General features: G+C 40.7%; 1 protein-coding gene across 4 annotated transcripts in view; it reads left to right on the plus strand.

Moving 5' to 3' along the window:
* lck (LCK proto-oncogene, Src family tyrosine kinase) overlaps positions 1-16,730 on the plus strand; it is a 79,635-nt gene that overhangs the window by 36,354 nt on the left and 26,551 nt on the right. For all 4 annotated transcript variants that reach the window (XM_060933308.1, XM_060933310.1, XM_060933311.1 and 1 more), the window contains exon 9: positions 9,384-9,563. In XM_060933308.1, the coding sequence (XP_060789291.1) occupies positions 9,384-9,563 (180 nt within the window). The remainder of the gene's footprint in view (positions 1-9,383; positions 9,564-16,730) is intronic.

A 16,730-nucleotide genomic window follows, 5' to 3' on the forward strand; every position in this document is an offset into this window, starting at 1 on the left:
AATGTATCCACAACCCCAATTCCAAAAAAATTGGGACGCTGTGTAAACTGTAAATAAAAACAGAATGTGATCATTTGCGGGGCGGCACGGTGGTGTAGTGGTTAGCGCTGTCGCCTCACAGCAAGAAGGTCCGGGTTCGAGCCCCGTGGCCGGCGAAGGCCTTTCTGTGTGGAGTTTGCATGTTCTCCCCGTGTCCGCGTGGGTTTCCTCCGGGTGCTCCGGTTTCCCCCACAGTCCAAAGACATGCAGGTTAGGTTAACTGGTGACTCTAAATTGAGCGTAGGTGTGAATGTGAGTGTGAATGGTTGTCTGTGTCTGTGTGTCAGCCCTGTGATGACCTGGCGACTTGTCCAGGGTGTACCCCGCCTTTCGCCCGTAGTCAGCTGGGATAGGCTCCAGCTTGCCTGCGACCCTGTAGGACAGGATAAAGCGGCTACAGATAATGAGATGAGATGAGATGAGATGAGATAATTTGCAAATCATGGAAAGCCTATGTTGTATTTCATTGAAAATAGTACAAAGACAGCATATTGAAACTGAAAAATTTTATTGTCTTTTGAAAAATATATGCTTTTTATATTTTGAATTTGATGTCAGCAACACTTTTCAGAAAAGTCGGGACAGGGAAGTGTTTACCACTGTGTTGCATCACCTCTACTTTTAACAACACTCCGTAAACATTTGGGAACTGAAGAGACCACGTGCTGTAGTTCTGAAAGTGAAATGTCGTCCCATTCTTGCCTGATATACAATTTCAGTTGCTCAACAGTTCGGGGTCTCACATCTTTGTCGTATTTTGCGCTTCATAACGCGCCAAATGTTTTAAATAGGAGACAGGTCTGGATTGCAGGCAGGCCAGTTTCGCACCTGGACTCTTACTACAGAGCCATGCAGTTTTAATAATGTACAGAAAGTGGTTTGGCGTTGTCTTGCTGAAAGAAGGAAGGCCTTCCCTGAAAAAGATTGTGTCTGGATGGGAGCATATTGCTCTGAAACATGTTTATATCATTCAGCATTCATGATGCCTTCCCAGATGTACAAGCTCCCCATGTCATGTGCACTAACACCCCCTCATACCATCACAGATGCTGCTTTTGAACTGTGCGCTGATAACAAGCCAGATGGTCCCTCTCCTCTTTAGCCTGGAGGACGTGGTGTCCATGACTTCTAAAAAGAATTTCTGCTTTTGATTCATCAGACCTCGGGACAGTTTTCCACTTCACCTCTGTCCATCATAAAAGATGGTAAAAGATGTTTATATCTGGTTTTAACTTGCATTTGTGGACGCAGTAATGAACTGTTTTCACAGACGATGGTTTTCCGAAGTGTTCCTGAGCCCATACAGTGATTTCCACTACAGACACATGTCTGCTTTTAATGCAGTGTCTCCTGAGGGCCTGAAGATCACAGCCATCCAATGTCAGTTTTCAGCCTTGTCTCTGGCATACAGAGATTTCTCCAGATTCTCTGAATCTTTTAATGGTATTATGCACCATAGATGATGTGATCCCAGAATTCTTTGCAGTTTTACATTGAGGAATGTTATTCTTAAATTGTTGCACTGTTTGCCCACACAGTCTTTCACAGAGCAGTAAACCCCACCCCATCTTTACTTCTGAGAGACTCCGCCTATCTGGGATGCTCTTTTTGTACCCAATCATCTTACTGACCTGATGACAATTAACCTAATTAGTTTTTTTAGCATGACAACTTTTTCAGGTCTTCTTTCCCTACTTTTTGGAAACGTGTTGCTGACATCAAATTCAAAATGAGCAAATATTTTCCAAAAAACGATGAAATTTCTGTTTCAACATTTGATATGTTGTCTTTGTATTATTTTCAATGAAATACACTACAGGGGCTCCATGATTTGCAAATCGTCACATTCTGTTTTTATTTATGTTTTACACAGCGTCCCAACTTTTTTTTGAATTGGGGTTGTACTAGATTTGTTATGGAAACCTGGCTATGAAAAGAGCTTAACGCTTCACACAGACTGTGTACATTTATACAAACTGTGTCCAGGATCAGTGACGTTAATTCTGCATCCAGCTCCAGTTCTTCATCTTGGATACGTTTATTCGAGAAGCATGGCTTGAATTTTTATACTCAGTGCTGGGCCGCTATGATTTCCTTTCCCAACACACGGAGATCTGAGATGGGGGTGGAGTCAAGGGATCTGGGGGCGTGTCTATAAAAAGGCAGACAAGCAGTTTCGCCACATAGCTATATTACGTTAATTAACAGCATTTAGCAGACGCTCTTATCCAGAGCAGCGTCCAGCCTCAGGAGCAGTTGGGGCTTAGGTGCCTTGCTCAAAGGCACTTCAGCCATTCCTGCTAGTCCAGGGCATCAAACCAGCAACCTTTTGGTACCAAAGCTGCTTCTCTAACTTTTAGGCCATGGCTTATGTAATACACTTGTGCTAACGTCAGACATTGCTTAGACCATTTTTAAATCTGACACATTTTGCGGGTTATTTGTATAAATAAGAAAAAAGGTCGATTGGAAATTTTAATTATTATTGATAACAATAAATTCAATTTATATTGCACCATTCACACACTCTTATCCACAGCAGCCTGGGGTTAGGTACCTTGCTCAAGGATCACTTCAGCCATTCTGGCTGGTCCAGGGAATCAAACCAGCAACCTTTTGGTCCCAAAGCTGCTTCTTTAACCATTAGGCCATGATTTCTCCTACTTCACAAAGTACACTCTCAGAAAACAAAGTACCTTTAGGGGTACACCAGCTTGTCATTGGATCAGTACCCTCTACGGTACTTATTTGTACCCTTTATATATTGCTTGGGAACATATATGTACTGTTTTGGCCCTAAAGCCTAGGTCACAACCAGACGTACGATTTTTTGGCATTTCCCAAATCGCTGCGTTTTTTTTGTTCGTGGAGAAAGCCGCAAGTTTGTCTTGCAACCTGAAAAAAATGTAAGCGCCCGTAGAGTTTGTTTGACATGACAAAGAACCTCTGCGGCCAGTCTACGGCTCGAAAATCAGCACGTCACACGCGCGCCCTCCGTGCGTTTCACGCGCACTCTCCGTGCGTTTCTTGCGTTTTTTTTTGCACGTAGACTGGCCGTAGGAGCACGTACGACCGGTTGTGACCGAGGCTGAAAAAGGAACATATAGTTACCCTGAGGTCCTATAATGAGCCCTAGGGGGTACATTAGTGTAGATTGTACCTTGGAGAACAGAAATGGGCTCCTACTGTAGACCTATTTCTGACAGTATAGGTTTTTGGGAAGCACTGAAAAGCTCTACCACCCATGGAAGACAGCCTATACTTGGGAATCACTAATAAACCACAATCTTAAGCTGTGGGAAGTGGTGTAAGGGTGTACCAGGCCTTGTAGGTAGGAAGGAGTGAGGCCATGAACAGCCTTGAACATGTAAAACAGGGAGTTTACAAGGGATGCAACCTGCACATTTAGTAGCGTGAGACGTCTGGCTGCTCAGTAAACCCTTCCAGTCTTGTCTTATGTTTACTGTCAGTGATGTCCATTTCCCTGTAATGCTCCTGGCAGCTGTACAGACCACAAAGAGACCCGCTTCAAGGTTGGGGTGCGTTCAGTGGCGCCGCTTTGCCAAACACTGATGACTGAACAAGTCGTGAACATCATAACTCACACAAGAAAGAAATATTTAGCACAGTCTGTGTGTGTCCGTTGGTGGACCGCCCTGTCTCTGGGAGTTCTTCTGTGTTTGTTTAAACGCCTCTGTGAATTTGGTCAGGAATCAACTTGAATCTGTGTCTCCGTGCTAAGCCATTTGGAATCCAGTGAATAAGTGACAGATGTGAAGAAACGTGTTTTAACCTGAGCACACAGCAATTAGAGTCAGTCAATCTCCTTTGATGCTACAAAGCGCTGAATAAAGTGTTGGGCCGCCATGCCTGACAAACCAGAGGGCTTTTTCTGAACAGCAGGATTTCTTTAGTACGAAAAGTCTATTGTGCACGATAGAAATGTCCATAAAAAGAATTTATCTTTAAATTATGAAAAAGTTTGTCGAATCAACTGTGAAATCCGGATTACTGAAATCTCAAGGCATGTCGCTGAAAATGTTCCGGAAATCTCTTAAATCCAGGTTATTCATAAATGCGGTTTAGGAAATTTAAAAGGATAAAGAGGTGATCTACAGTATGCTAATAAAGTCGAGGTTAGTGCACTATATAAACTGTACTGAGCTAATAATTCATCAAAATACTCCAATTGTTACAATATTACAGACATTCTTATACAGAGTGACGTACTGTACAACAAGCAGCTGGGGATTAGGTACCTACCGTATTTTAAGGACATTCCTGCTGATCCAGGGACTCAAACCAACAACCTTTTGGTCCCAAAGTGGCTTCTCTAACCATTAGGCCATGGCTTCCCCCAATAAGTAATCACTATCCAATCTAGTTAAAGTTTAAATAAGGGATAATTGACAGTTATTCCACTAAATCAAGCTGTACACGAGCTGATAGCTGACGAGGTGCCTAGCACCGTGTTGTCTACAAGCCATGTACAACGAGATTGAGTGGAATAACTGTTTTATTCTCTCCACAGTCACTGGATTTTGAGAAACAGAGCATTTTTATTTTTTTGCAAATTCAACAAATAAAAACTTTATACAAAAACATCTGGCAAAATAATTTCCGCTCAGAATGTAAACAAACCGGTGAAATGACAGGAGCAATTAGTGAAAAATGCGATAATAATAATCTTGTTTTTTTTTAAGATACATTCTTCCCATTAAATACTTTCATTCCATATTTTGTTGCACTTTTTTTTGCGGTTTTGTTTTCGAGTAGTTTTTATTTCGTCCTCGGTTGGTTCAGCAACACGCTCCGCCATTTTGTTTTTCTTCTTCTTTTGGTTTTTTTTTTTAGTGTTTGGCAAACCAACTTAAAGGTGCTTTACTGCCACTGACTGGGCTGGAGTGTGGAACAGGAGATATTGGAAGAAAAAAAAAAACACTATATTCTTTTAGCTATTTCTGTTTATTTTAAATACTTGATAAAGCGATATACACTACCGTTCAAAAGTTTGGGGTCACTTTGAAATGTCCTTATTTTTGAAAGAAAAGCACTGTTCTTTTCAATGAAGATCACTTTAAACTAATCAGAAATCCACTCTATACATTGCTAATGTGGTAAATGACTATTCTAGCTGCAAATGTCTGGTTTTTGGTGCAATATCTCCATAGGTGTATAGAGGCCCATTTCCAGCAACTCTCACTCCAGTGTTCTAATGGTACAATGTGTTTGCTCATTGCCTCAGAAGGCTAATGGATGATTAGAAAACCCTTGTACAATCATGTTAGCACAGCTGAAAACAGTTGAGCTCTTTAGAGAAGCTATAAAACTGACCTTCCTTTGAGCAGATTGAGTTTCTGGAGCATCACATTTGTGGGGTCGATTAAATGCTCAAAATGGCCAGAAAAATGTCTTGACTATATTTTCTATTCATTTTACAACTTATGGTGGTAAATAAAAGTGTGACTTTTCATGGAAAACACAAAATTGTCTGGGTGACCCCAAACTTTTGAACGGTAGTGTATCTGACTTGATGCACTCTGCCAGTTTGTTTTTCTCTACTCACGATATATGAGCTGATAGCCTAGTAGTAGAGTAACCAATCAGAGCGTGTGATTCCTCATAACCAGTGAATGTGGATAGAAATAAAACACAGTATTGTGCTGTTATAGGAATAGAATGAAAAACAGGGTGGTGTGATGATGAACAAATAAAAAATAAAATGAAAAACAAAAACACGTACTTTTTTAATCGATTTGTCATTATTTTTTAATCTTGTCTGACATCAATCACTAACAAATCAATTCTGTTCCTGTTCTCACTTACGTTACGGCAGCTACCTTTACCTCGGACTGTTACAAAGCGTGAACACTGGAGACTCCTTCTATAAACGTTGTTACTATAGTAATGATAGCACTTTAGAATGAGCACGTTAATATAATTTAATACCCCCATGCAAAACACCTGCTGTTTGATGCGGTTCTCTAATCAGCCGATCCCTCGACAGCAGCACGATGCGTCAAATCACGCAGATACAAATCAAGAGCTTCAGTTAATTAATGTTCACAATGTCCAAACATCAGAATGGGAAAAATTGTGATCTCACAATTTCTTTCACTGTGGCATGGGTGCTGGTTTGAGCCAGATGGACTGCTGGTTTGAGTATTTCAGAAACTGCTGATCTCCTGGGGTTCTCACACACACAACAGTCTCTAGAGTTTACACAGAATGGTGCGAAAAACAAAAAACATCAAGTGAGCAACAGTTCTGTGGGTGGAAACAAACGCCTTGTTGATAAGAGAGGTCAGAGATCAGAAAATGGACAGATTTGAGGTAGTTTGAGCTTTTTTATTGGTCAGGAAGGATATAGTAACTCATATAATCACTCTTTACAACCGTGGTGAGCAGAAAAGCATCTCAGCATGCAACAGGAGAAAGAACAACACACTGGGTTCCACTCCTGCAGCCAAGAACAAGTTCCTATTAAAGTGGCCGATGAGTGTAGCTACATTACTGTCGGATCTGCTGTTAGAGAAAATTAATCAACACCATCCGACCAATCAGAATCCAGATTTCAGGAGTGCTGTGGTGTAATGAAATTTGCCAGCTAGAAAATCGAATCAAAAAGGTTTTAATTAAGCTAATTAAGTTGGAAAACTGAGTGAGTGAAACTAGGAAAGATAAGCTGGGAAAATATAACACGCTAGCAAACGAGATCTATGCTAATGAAATCCAGCAGGCTAATCAGGAAAGCTAGGCTAGTAAAATGCATCATGCTAACTGAGAAATGTGAGTCGAAGACAAGTTTCTGACTAACTTTTGAAATTTTGATCGGAATAAAAGTATCAGAATAAATGTTAAATCAGGATATTTCCAGTCCCACATGTTCTCACAGACATAACGTTCCATTCACTGCGTTTTATTGCTCATGTTTCTGGGATTAGCTGATTGTAATCGGTGTGTCACGTAATCGGGTCACTTTGCTCATTTCGTCGGCACTCGTTTGTTATTTAGCCTTAAACAGGAAGCTGCAGTGTCATGATGACAGCAATAAGGATGCTATCTCTACACTCCATCTGTGTTTGGGACTTTTTTCTTCTTTTGTATTGTCTGTATCCTGTTCTGATCACAGTCAGAACAATAGAAAGCCGTGCACATTCATGTCTGAGGTAAATATACTTCAATTTTGTGTCACCATGACACCTAGCATGTCTCTTTGTACTTTTTCACTTGGAATCACACTGAATTGATATTCGCATATTTTACTGCAATTGTTGTGTCTTCAACTAGTCGCAGGCTGTCGCAGCCCGGCTTTCCCTCGGCAGGCAGGGAAGTAGAGGAAGCCTCACGGAAACTGGCTCGAGAAGGGTTCGCAACGGCTTTGCGACACCAGCGACGCATTTGTGGCTATTTTGAGAGAAATTTTCATCTCATCTCATTATCTCTAGCCGCTTTATCTTGTTCTACAGGGTCGCAGGCAAGCTGGAGCCTATCCCAGCTGACTACGGGCGAAAGGCGGGGTACACCCTGGACAAGTCGCCAGGTCATCACAGGGCTGACACATAGACACAGACAACCATTCACACTCACATTCACACCTACGCTCAATTTAGAGTCACCAGTTAACCTAACCTGCATGTCTTTGGACTGTGGGGGAAACCGGAGCACCCGGAGGAAACCCACGCGGACACGGGGAGAACATGCAAACTCCACACAGAAAGGCCCTCGCCGGCCACGGGGCTCAAACCCGGACCTTCTTGCTGTGAGGCGACAGCGCTAACCACTACACCACTGTGCCGCCCCGAGAGAAATTTTGTCGCACAAATTTTTTTGAACGTGTTCAAAATTTCAGCGATGAAGGAGCGACACTTTGCGACTCGTGAGGAAATTGAGAAGCCCTGCGAATGTTTCAAAACACTTTTGAAACTCTCTCGCAAATGACGTTCGCAATTTGTCGCAAGCCGTCACAGCCCAGTGAGATACTGGCTTAAATCTCACCATCATCATAGAACATGTTTCATGATGCACGTGGTGTCGTAGCAAAGACAGTTTGAGACATTTCAAGCCACGTTTGATTATTTATTCCTTGACTTAAGTCTAGTATTATTTGTCATATTTAACTGTATTTCATTATTGAATTATTTCATTATATATTTGATTGTTTAATTCATGAATAGAAGTAAAACTAAAAAAAGTCCGCCCACAAGTTTATTTAAAAACGACAGCATTAACTAATTACTATATCTGCATGAATAACTCAGCTTTTAGTCACCACCTCGTTTGCTTATCGAATTTTATTCGCTCCCAATTAACAGTAGGGGAGAGCTGGGAGACTTGGGATGGTTTGTATTCCCATAAATTAATTTCAACCAATCAGGTTTTGGATTCCATCAGAAGTTAGATGTTGCTCTTTAGAGTAATCGAATTCCTTTGGAGACACCAAGCTGGACACTGCAGTAAGGTTTGTGCAGTTCGATATCTTATCAACCAAAACGTGTATTTTTAGCTCATCTGGTCAACAGGTGATGAGTTTACGCCATCATGCGTCTTCCATTGTTTGTCTGGCGTTGTCCACATTTCACGAAAATCGCTTCTTCTCTCTCAATTCTTTACCAATTTTTAGTCTTTTTGGCAGGAAGGTCGGTCTGCCTGGAGTGCATATGGCTTCTACCCAAATTTGCATAATTGTAATTAATAATGAAGATATGGAGTAATTAATCAATCCCTAACGAGCAGTTTCCACACAAATCGCTTCTTCTCCCTCAATTCTTCACCGATTTTGATTCTTTCTGCCATGAAGGTAGGGGTACCTAGGGTGCATATAACTTCTACCCAGATTTGCTTCATTACAATTATTAATGAAGTTATGGAGTAATTAAGCCTTAATGAGCAGTTCAACAAAAATCGCTTCTTCTCGGTCAATTCCTCACCGTTTTGGATTCTTTCTGGTAAATAGGTTGGTATTCCTAGGGTGGATATCACTTCTATATATAGCTTGCAACATTTATTATGCAAGATGGCCTACTTTAGATCATTCCTTCTGGACTAGACGGGACCGGAATGAGCTACGCCATCATTGACGGTCTCCTCTACTTCACCTCCATCTCCATTCTATGGCATAATGTACGCTGGAGAATTGGTGATTTGTTAGGAATTAAAGTACGTAGCCTAGAGTGACCAGATATAGTATTATTTATTAAACTTCAATTCTGGGGAAAAACATTTAAGGATTTTTTTTCTCCCCAAAACGTTCTTAGAATCAAGAACAGGTTCCTATTAAAGTGGCCGGTGAGTGTATATATTGTTTTATGATTTATTGATTTTACTTCTATTTCTCCACCCAGGTTTGTACAATAATAACCGGAGAGTGGCCATTAAGAGTCTGAAACCGGGCACCATGTCCATCGCCGCCTTCCTGGCCGAGGCTAACCTGATGAAGAACCTGCAGCACCCACGACTCGTACGTCTCTTCGCTGTGGTCACGGAGGAACCCATCTACATCGTCACCGAGTTCATGGAGAACGGTGAGAGAGACAGAGAGTTTTGTGTAATGATGGAATGGTTTGATCAAATCACGATGTAATAAACATCCAAGACAAGATCCCAACGGTATCTCCTTACCACATAGCGCTTCATTTATTTTCACATATTGCGGTATGCTGAAATTGAAACTGTATTTTGCCATACTACATACAGTAGGTGTCTATATATTTGCGACTAAGAGCTAGCAGTTTGTTAACGCTAATCTAGATTGCTGAAATGTTGCTATTGGTTTAACTCGCTAATCTAGATTAGCAAGATTTATCAGGCTGATCAATTTCAGGGGACTTTCCCAGTTAAAGTAAGAAATCCCAGTGAAATTCTAGAGAATAACTAGAAACTTGAGGTTTAGCAAAAATGATGAGGCTAACTGGGAAATCCAGGCTAGCAATATTTATCAGGTTAGTCGAGTCTTAAAGCTAGTTTTGGTTTATGAACTTTATAAGGCCAAGTGGGAGATCTAGGATGCTAATTCTGTATGTATCATGCTAGCTGCAGCACGGTGGTGTAGTGGTTAGCGCTGTCGCCTCACAGCAAGAAGGTCCTGGGTTCGAGCCCCGGGGCCGGCGAGGGCCTTTCTGTGCGGAGTTTGCATGTTCTCCCCGTGTCCGCGTGGGTTTCCTCCGGGTGCTCCGGTTTCCCCCACAGTCCAAAGACATGCAGGTTAGGTTAACTGGTGACTCTAAATTGAGCGTAGGTGTGAATGTGAGTGTGAATGGTTGTCTGTGTCTATGTGTCAGCCCTGTGATGACCTGGCGACTTGTCCAGGGTGTACCCCGCCTTTCGCCCGTAGTCAGCTGGGATAGGCTCCAGCTTGCCTGCGACCCTGTAGAAGGATAAAGCGGCTAGAGATAATGAGATGAGATCATGCTAGCTGTGGATTTGTTTCAGGTAAACTGGGAAATCTGAGTGACTTTTGTTGGAAAAAAAAATGGAAAATTGAGGTTAGCAAATTAAACTAATTAGAATATATAGATTAGCGATATGTATCAGGATAACCAATGCTCATACATGTCAACCTTTGGTCAATCAAACCTGTATAACCAACCTCCAAAATCCGTATTTCCCTTATAAAATCCTTATAAGATGCAAATTAAAATAAATAATGTACCTAAAATTTGAATGATAATTAACAATGATATATCCAAGTTACTTTTTATTCAATATTAATAACAATAAACCTTCAGAATGAATACAAAGCTCCAATGTTTGACAAAAACACAAAGCGTCACTCTAATGTTCTGAATTGTACTCCATGACAGCTTTAGCGTTCTGCACCAATACCTCACGAGGCTGCATGTCACAGCAAGTGTCTGTGTTGATCTTGCCGGAGCGCCCATTCAGAATCTTTTCAGTCGCTAGTGAAAGTCGCTCAGGTGGAAATACGCATTTCAAACAAAATGTTACTTCCCGGTTGGCGGGATTCTCGCAATGCGGTGTGCGCATGATCAAAAGTGGAACGAAGTCTCGCTACCACAAGATAATGCACGATTTCATAAGACTCTTTACTGGCTGTCCTGTGGTGTACAGTACGTTTGTAAATGTTATGCGCTCTATCATCGTGGGAATTGATTATAGCTCTAAATAAATATTGAAGTTTTTTTTAAAGAATCCGTATAACTTTATTTGTACGCCCGTATACTACGTTTATTGAATCAAATCCATGTAGGTTGACATGTATGAATGCTAATGTTTGAGAAATTTTGGGTGGTTTTGTGGAAGCTATCAGATTAACGAGGAGGATTTGTAAGGTGAAGCGGAAAATCCGTTGTACGGTAGAACAGGATAAAGCGGCTAGAGATAATGAGATGAGATGAGATTTACAAATTGGAAAATAGCCATCTTGTGTTATCGTAACTGATTAGTCGAAGTGGGTGATACAAGTTAGTGATACTGTATTTCTCAGAATAATTAGGAATCCTAGATTAGTGAAACACTTCACTGAATATGAATCATCATCTGCTTGAAAACACGACACCCGTACGAGAATACTGCCCTGATAAAGTATTTGTTTCTTTAATAGCTGCACCAAGTGATAAGATTTAACATCAGATTAGCGCAGCTAGCATTTCTTCATCTGTTTCACTAAAACATGCAGCTGCATATGTGTTTTTTCTCTGTTCCAGGTTAAAAAGGAGAATATTATCTGTAGGTAAAGCTGGTTTCGTCTTCTTGACCCAGGTTTTTTTGCTTTTTTTTTGTTCTCTGCGCTTCAGTTTTTGGAGATTTGCCAGTCTAACACAATCCTCAGTGGTTCTCTTTGGTCTTATTAGAACTCTTTTGTTATCCAAGCATTTTTAAACAAGAAGCTGTGGTGGTGTGTTCATACCGTCATGTTTATGAACATTTCCAGGTGACGGGATTATGGAGCTGTGTGTATAAGTCATGCATTATCCTTGATGTTGATCCTGGAGATTTCATCACACTGTGTGTGTGTGTGTGTGTGTGTGAGTGAGAGAGATCCAGGCAAACTGTGAAACGTAGAGACACTAAGACAGAAAGTCAGATTTAGACAAAGGTGTGTTAAGTGCTGTGTAAGGAAAGGTGTGTTAAGTGCTGTCCTCTAGCTAAGGTAGGGCTAGAACCCATACACCTCTTACACACCAACAATTATACACACCCATATTCATTGTTTTTCCAGAGCGTACCAAATAAGTCTCTCTTTTTTTTTAAATATTATTATACCGCGGGATTGGGCGGCACGGTGGTGTAGTGGTTAGCGCTGTCACCTCACAGCAAGAAGGTCCGGGTTCGAGCCCCGTGGCCGGCGAGGGCCTTTCTGTGTGGTGTTTGCATGTTCTCCCCGTGTCCGCGTGGGTTTCCTCCGGGTGCTCCGGTTTCCCCCACAGTCCAAAGACATGCAGGTTAGGTTAACTGGTGACTCTAAATTGAGCGTAGGTGTGAATGTGAGTGTGAATGGTTGTCTGTGTCTATGTGTCAGCCCTGTGATGACCTGGCGACTTGTCCAGGGTGTACCCCGCCTTTCGCCCGTAGTCAGCTGGGATAGGCTCCAGCTCGCCTGCGACCCTGTAAAACAGGATAAAGCGGCTACAGATAATGAGATGAGATACCGCGGGATTTTTTAAGAACTTCAGAGTGATGTTAATTTTAAACTAATGTATGGTAGCAAAATTTCTCTTCTGTTCTGCTCAGTGTTGAACAAATCAATTAATTACTGGGAAATTTACACAAAGTGCTTCCCAGTCAGTATTTTTGCTTGCCTGGAAATTTATTGTCTAAAAAAAGAAGGTAGCTAAAGTAATGGAATAAATTATGATGAACTAACTAGCTAGTGAAGTACAGTAGATTAATAAAGACAAAGAAAACTAGAAGGCACTCGGTAGAGTCGAGTCCATACCGCATCAAAATCAAAATCACTGGAACTTAAGATAATAATAAAGCTGTACACCAAATTTCATCCAAATCCGTTCACTACTTTGAGTTACGTTGGGAACAGGCAAAAAAAAATAAAAAATCCCAGATCTGCATACATATCTGGGTTCTGGATCCACATACACTACCATTCAAAAGTTTGGGGTCACCCAGACAATTTTGTGTTTTCCATGAAAAGTCACACTTTTATTTACCACCATAAGTTGTAAAATGAATAGAAAATATAGTCAAGACATTTTTCTGGCCATTTTGAGCATTTAATCGACCCCACAAATGTGATGCTCCAGAAACTCAATCTGCTCAAAGGAAGGTCAGTTTTATAGCTTCTCTAAAGAGCTCAACTGTTTTCAGCTGTGCTAACATGATTGTACAAGGGTTTTCTAATCATCCATTAGCCTTCTGAGGCAATGAGCAAACACATTGTACCATTAGAACACTGGAGTGATAGTTGCTGGAAATGGGCCTCTATACACCTACAGTGGTGCTTGAAAGTTTGTGAACCCTTTAGAATTTTCTATATTTCTGCATAAAAATGACCTAAAACAACATCAGATTTTCACACAAGTCCTAAAAGTAGATAAAGAGAACCCAGTTAAACAAATGAGACAAAACTATTATACTTGGTCATTTATTTATTGAGGAAAATGATCCAATATTACATATCTGTGAGTGGCAAAAGTATGTGAACCTTTGCTGTCAGTATCTGGTGTGACCCCCTTGTGCAGCAATAACTGCAACTAAACGTTTCCCGTAACTGTTGATCAGTCCTGCACACCGGCTTGGAGGAATTTTAGCCCATTCCTCAATACAGAACAGCTTCAACTCTGGGATGCTGGTGGGTTTCCTCACATGAACTGCTCGCTTCAGGTCCTTCCACAACATTTCGATTGGATTAAGGTCAGGACTTTGACTTGGCCATTCCAAAACATTCACTTTATTCTTCTTTAACCATTCTTTGGTAGAACGACTTGTGTGCTTAGGGTCGTTGTCTTGCTGCATGACCCACCTTCTCTTGAGATTCAGTTCATGGACAGATGTCCTGACATTTTCCTTTAGAATTCACTGGTATAATTCAGAATTCATTGTTCCATCAATGATGGCAAGCCATCCTGGCCCAGATGCAACAAAACAGGCCCAAACCATGAGACTACCACCACCATGTTTCACAGATGGGATAAGGTTCTTATGCTGGAATGCAGTGTTTTCCTTTCTCCAAACATGAGGCTTCTCATTTCAACCAAAATGTTCTATTTTGGTCTCATCCTTCACAAAACATTTTTCCAATAGCTGTCTGGCTTGTCCACGTGATATTTAGCAAACTGCAGATGAGCAGCAATGTTCTTTTTGGAGAGCAGTGGCTTTCTCCTTGCAAGCCTGCCATGCACACCATTGTTGTTCAGTGTTTTCCTGATGGTGGACTCATGAACATTAACCAATGTGAGAGAGGCCTTCAGTTGCTTAGAAGTTACCCTGGGGTCCTTTGTGACCTCGCCGACTATTACACGCCTTGCTCTTGGAGTGATCTTTGTTGGTTGACCACTCCTGGGGAGGGTAACAATGGTCCTGAATTCCCTCCATTTGTACACAATCTGTCTGACTGTGGATTGGTGGAGTCCAAACTCTTTAGAGATGCTTTTGTAACCTTTTCCATCCTGATGAGCATCAACAATGCTGTTTCTGAGGTCCTCCTTTGTTCATACTATTATACACTTCCACAAACATGTGTTGTGAAGATCAGACTTTGATAGATCCCTGTTCTTTAAATAAAACAGGGTGCCCACTCACACCTGATTGTCATCCCATTGATTGAAATCACCTGACTCTAATTTCACCTTCAAATTAACTATTAATCCTAGAGGTTCACATACTTTTGCCACTCACAGATATGTAATATTGGATCATTTTCCTCAATAAATAAATGACCAAGTATAATATTTTTGTCTTATTTGTTTAACTGGGTTCTCTTTACCTATTTTTAGGACTTGTGTGACAATCTGATGATGTTTTAGGTCATATTTATGCAAAAATATAGAAAATTTTAAAGGGTTCACAAACTTTCAAGCACCACTGTATGGAGATATTGCACCAAAAACCAGACATTTGCAGCTAGAATAGTCATTTACCACATTAGCAATGTATAGAGTGGATTTCTGATTAGTTTAAAGTGATCTTCATTGAAAAGAACAGTGCTTTTCTTTCAAAAATAAGGACATTTCAAAGTGACCCCAAACTTTTGAACGGTAGTGTACATATCCAGATTTACATCAAAATCTAATCAATTGTTCCTTGTCCCATGGCTCAGCTTTCCACCAAATTTCATCCAAATCCATTCACTACTTTTTGAGTTACGTTGGGAACAGTCAAACAAACACACGGAGGCGAAAACATAACCTCCTCCAACAAAAATGGTGGAGATTAAAAAAAAAAAAAGAATAAATAAAAAAAAAAAAACCCCACAAACTCCAGCTATAACATTACTGCTGTTTATACTGACAGCTCTTTACAGAAAGCAGGAGTGTAAACCTTAGATTTAGACATTTTGATAATTCCATTTGATTATGTACCAATTTAACTGTAAATGCGATATGATACGATGTTATACAATCCTATTCGGTTTCATATTCTACAACTTTGTTGAGAATCTGGGCTACCGTTAATTCACGAGTGATTATGACAAAGGGGAAAGAATCAAAGAAAAGAATCAATTCATGATTGTTGCTTTGATTCATTTCAGTTGTTGCTGTTTAAATTCAAATCAAAGCATCGAAACACTGCTTGTCAGGTTCCGGAGAAACTGTAGAAATGTAACCTCCTCTGCTGTGAAGATGGAAAGCATTCACCGAGCTGATACCGGAGACTCTGCCCTCAAATGTTATTTCACCATATCTGTTTATTATTCAGATTACGTGGCACACCCACCATACAAATCCCTATGAATGAGCTGTTACTACAGAAATGATAACGAGGCATGAGAACGAGCGTGTTAAAACACGATATTTAGTGATCATTCAGGCAGACAGAAAAATCCTTACCTTTACAAGGAAGGAATGCATGCACCCTATACAGGCACTACTATAAACATTAACTTAGGCATCACTGGGTCACGTCTGGCCTGTTGGGGAAAAAAAAAAAACCCACAAGTGTAAAGATGCAGGTCTGTTAATGCTTCATTTCCTGTTACGAATGCATGTGGTGCCACAAAAACACATATTGCTCTCCTTTTCAACAACAAAAAAAAGAAAGAGCAGTATGAGACCATGAAGGCATGTGTGTTTGTGTTGGCTCAGGCCAGATGAGACTTGTGCTGCTTTAAAAAAAAATAAAAAATCAAAGCCAAAGTGACATGACTTGCATAGGTCATCTCTGAAAATAGCTGCACGTTGAGGCCGTCAAGACCGCAGAGTGACTCATACACACACAGTTTCTAAAATGGACACGTATGACATGTTTAGATGTAAACCTTAAGTGATGTAATTCGTTCATTAATTATCCAGCGAACCTTTAAAGAACCCTTGAACAACCTTCCTGTCTAGGAGCACACCACGTACCTGCCTGCTAACGTGTTCTTGGTATTGAGAGGAAAATATTCACCAATAATCTAGACTTTGTACAACCCCAATTCCAAAAAAAAGTTTGGACGCTGTGTAAACTATAAATACAAACACAATGTGATCATTTGCAAAGCATGGCAACCCCATAATGTATTTCATTGAAAATAGTACAAAGACAACATATCAAATTTTATTGTTTTTGAAAAA

This window comes from Neoarius graeffei, chromosome 11, assembly GCF_027579695.1.
Source record: "Neoarius graeffei isolate fNeoGra1 chromosome 11, fNeoGra1.pri, whole genome shotgun sequence".
Taxonomy (NCBI): domain Eukaryota; kingdom Metazoa; phylum Chordata; class Actinopteri; order Siluriformes; family Ariidae; genus Neoarius; species Neoarius graeffei.